At 38.7% G+C, this 3,379-nt stretch overlaps 1 protein-coding gene across 1 annotated transcript; it reads left to right on the plus strand.

Moving 5' to 3' along the window:
- The first annotated feature begins 2,204 nt into the window (after window positions 1-2,204).
- On the plus strand, window positions 2,205-2,936 carry LOC108284736 (vitamin K epoxide reductase complex subunit 1-like). Its single transcript, XM_017501623.1, has 2 exons — window positions 2,205-2,334; window positions 2,446-2,936. Exons 1-2 carry the CDS (start codon window positions 2,205-2,207, stop codon window positions 2,511-2,513), a joined length of 198 nt encoding a protein of 65 aa, XP_017357112.1. The 3' UTR covers window positions 2,514-2,936.
- The last annotated feature ends 443 nt before the right edge of the window (window positions 2,937-3,379 follow it).

The raw sequence follows: 3,379 nt of genomic DNA on the forward strand, positions 1-3,379 counted from the left end.
AATATAATACACATAACATACAAAATATGTTAGTTGACTATGTTACCAGTAAGGCTTCTGGTCAACAGTAGGTTATTAGCAGTTAAGCTTTGGGGAATCGAAAGACAAACTCAGATTTTCTTATTGCATGGGTGTTTGGTGCACCTAACTCCTATATTGTTCAAGGGTCAACTGTATAATAAACAAGCAAAGAATACTATAAAAAATTAAGATGTACAGCAAAACTTGATGCGTCCCTCTTTAAAACACATGTTCACCCTTAAATGTATCTATGTGCTAAAAATACTGACATCTTGCTATTGAGGTGTTTGAGTTCCCTATGTGTTTCAGATATTAGCCTCTTATAAGATGTATGGTTCATAAATATTTTCTCCTGTTTTACAAGTTTTCTATTCACTCTGAAGTTTCCTTCGCTGTGCATAAGCTTTCTAGTTTGATGCAAGCCCGTTTGTCTAATTATGGTTTTGTTGTCTGTGCTCTTGGGTTGTATCCAAAATAATCTTTGCCAAGCCCAATGTCAAAAAGCTTTTTCTCTACGTTTTATTTTCTAGTAGTTTTTTCGTTTTTCTATTTCATGTTTTATGTTTAACTTTCTAATCCATTTTTAGTTGACTATGGTGTATGAGGTGAGATATGGGTTTACTTTCATTCTGCATGTGGTTATCCAGTTTTCCCAACAACATTTATTGAAGAGAATGCCTTTACCCAGTTGTGTGTTCTTGACACATTTCCTGAAGATCATTTCCCTGTAAATGCATGGATTTATTTCTGGGCTCTCTATTACATTGGTTTATATGTCTGTTTTTGTGCCAGTATTGTGCTCTTTTGATTATTATAGCTTTGCAGTAGATTGCGAGGTCTTTGAGTAGATTGAAGTAATGTGATGCCTTCAGCCTTATTCTTTTTGTTCAAGATTGCGTTGGTTATCTGGGATCTTTTTAAAATCCACTTAAAAATGAGCAAAGAACCTGGAAAAATATTTCTTAAAAGAATATATGCGAATGGCCAACAGGTATATGAAAAAATGTTCAACATCACTAATCATCAGAGAAATGCAAGTCAAAACTGCAGTGAGATATCACCTCACATCTGTCAGAATACTTTTTATTTAAAAAAAAAGACAAGAGATAAATGTTGGTGAAGATGTGAAGAAAAGGAACCCTTTCACACTGTTGGTGTGGAGATAAATTCGCACAACCATTATGGAAAACAGTATGACGGTTCCTCAAAAAACTAAACATACATCTACCATATAACCAATAATCCCACTTCTGGGTATATATCCAAAGTAAATGAAATCAATATGTCGAAGGGAGATCTGCACTTCCATGTTCATTGCAGCAGTATTCACAATAACCAAGACGCAGATTCAACCTAAGTGTTCATTGACACGAATGGATACAGAAAATGTGGTACATACACACAATGGGATGCTATTCATCCTTAACAAATAAGGAATTCCTGTAACTTGTGACAATGTGGCTGAACCAGGAGAACTCTAAGCTAAACAAAATAAGGCAGGCATAGAACAACAAGTACTACATAATCTCATTTATATGTGGAATCTAAAAAGCTTGAACTCATAGATATATTGAGTAGAATGCTGGTTACCCAAGACTAAGGATGAGGCAAGTATTAGGGGGATGTTGGTCAAAGGATACAAAATTTCAGTTAGATTGGAGGAATAAAATCAGAAGATCTATTATACAACATGGCAATTATAATTAATAACAATATATTGTATACTTAAAAATCGATACCACAGATTTCAAATGTTCTAACCACAATAAATGATAAATATGTGAGTAATGATTATGTGAATTACCTTAGTTTAGTGACTTTAAAATGTATACATATATCCAAACATTATTTTGTATATCATAGTTACAATTTTAATTTGTGAATTAAAAAATACTAACAGTCTTTCCCAGGAATAGCTACAATTATTCCTTCTCTATTTAAAAATTCCCTATAAATTGGCAGTCTAATACCAAAAACCTAAACTTCAATATTGAATAAGAAAACTTTAAAGCTCTAAACAATTTAACTATTCTTCTCATTCACGTACAAATTTGTTAATCAGAAGAAAAGGAATGCTACGCCCCGCCCCATCCCTGCTCCTTGGCTGGTTTTCTCCGTGGGCGCCTCAGACGGGACCTGGAGATGTGGGCAGCACCTGGGGCAGCCCTGGCTGGGTGCGGCTCATGCTCTGCCTGGCTGACTTAGTGCTCTCGCTCTACGCGCTGCACGTGAAGGCGGCGCGCCCATGGGACCCGTATTACCACGCGCTCTGCGACGTGGACACCGCCATCAGCTGTTCGCCCATTTTCTCCAGGTGGGGCATGGGCTTCGGGCTGGTGGAGCACGTGCTGGGAAAGTACAGCATCCTCAATCAATCCAATAGCATATTCAGTTGCATCTTCTACACGCTACAGCTGTTGTTAGGTTGGTTGCCTGAGGACACTCTGGGCCTCTGTCCTGCTGCTGCTGAGATCCCCGGTGTCTCTCGCTGATTCAGTCTACCTGGTCTGGATGCTGTTCTTCGTGCTCTATGATTTCTGCATCATTTGCATCACCACCTATGCCATCAACATGGGCCTGATGTGGCTCAGTTTCTGGAAGGTCCAAGACCCCCAGGGCAAGGCTGAGGCACTGAGCTCTCACCCCAAGCCTGGCTGGCCTTGTCTGCTTTGCTTTGGCATGTGAGCCTTGCCCAAGGAGGCCTATCTGGGTCCCTAGAAGGCCCTAGATGCAGGGCCTTCTAGAGTCCCCTCTCCCCCTGCCATACCCACACGCGGCAATGGACCAAATGTGCCAGAGGCTCGCTCTTTTTTTCCAACCGGGTGCCTCTGACTCTGTCTCCAAGGGCTGGTCTCTGAAGCTTTTGCCATTGCCCAGGGAGGGAAGGTTCTGAGCAATAAAATTTCTTAGTTTAAAAAAAAAAAAAAGCAATGCTAGTCTATAGAGAAAATAGCTAGAGGACACTTTTCCTGCTTTTTGTGTTTCCCTCCAATTGTCCAGTTGTTAATGCACTATAAATAAGTTAGTCAGATTTATTATTAATATTTTTATTATTTGTGTTCTTGTTACATAACAACACCACAGAAGCAGCAGACAATTCTTTATCACAAGAAAAAGCTTTTGTTTCCTTAATACATTTTAACTCCTTATTATAGATTACAAAGCCAAAAGGTTTGGTTTTCTTCCTCAAAATAGTATAACCACGTGCTGGTATAAAATTATATATGAAAATATTATGGGGGATTCATAAACTTAGAAGAGGGGCTTGGGCAATAAAAATGCCCAAAGTGGTCTGAATATATATGCTACTTTTCATTGCTGGTTATCTAATAAAAGGGGTTCTGACTATAACAATCAG

Source organism: Cebus imitator, unplaced genomic scaffold (genome assembly GCF_001604975.1).
Source record: "Cebus imitator isolate Cc_AM_T3 unplaced genomic scaffold, Cebus_imitator-1.0 Scaffold282, whole genome shotgun sequence".
In the NCBI taxonomy this organism is placed as follows: domain Eukaryota; kingdom Metazoa; phylum Chordata; class Mammalia; order Primates; family Cebidae; genus Cebus; species Cebus imitator.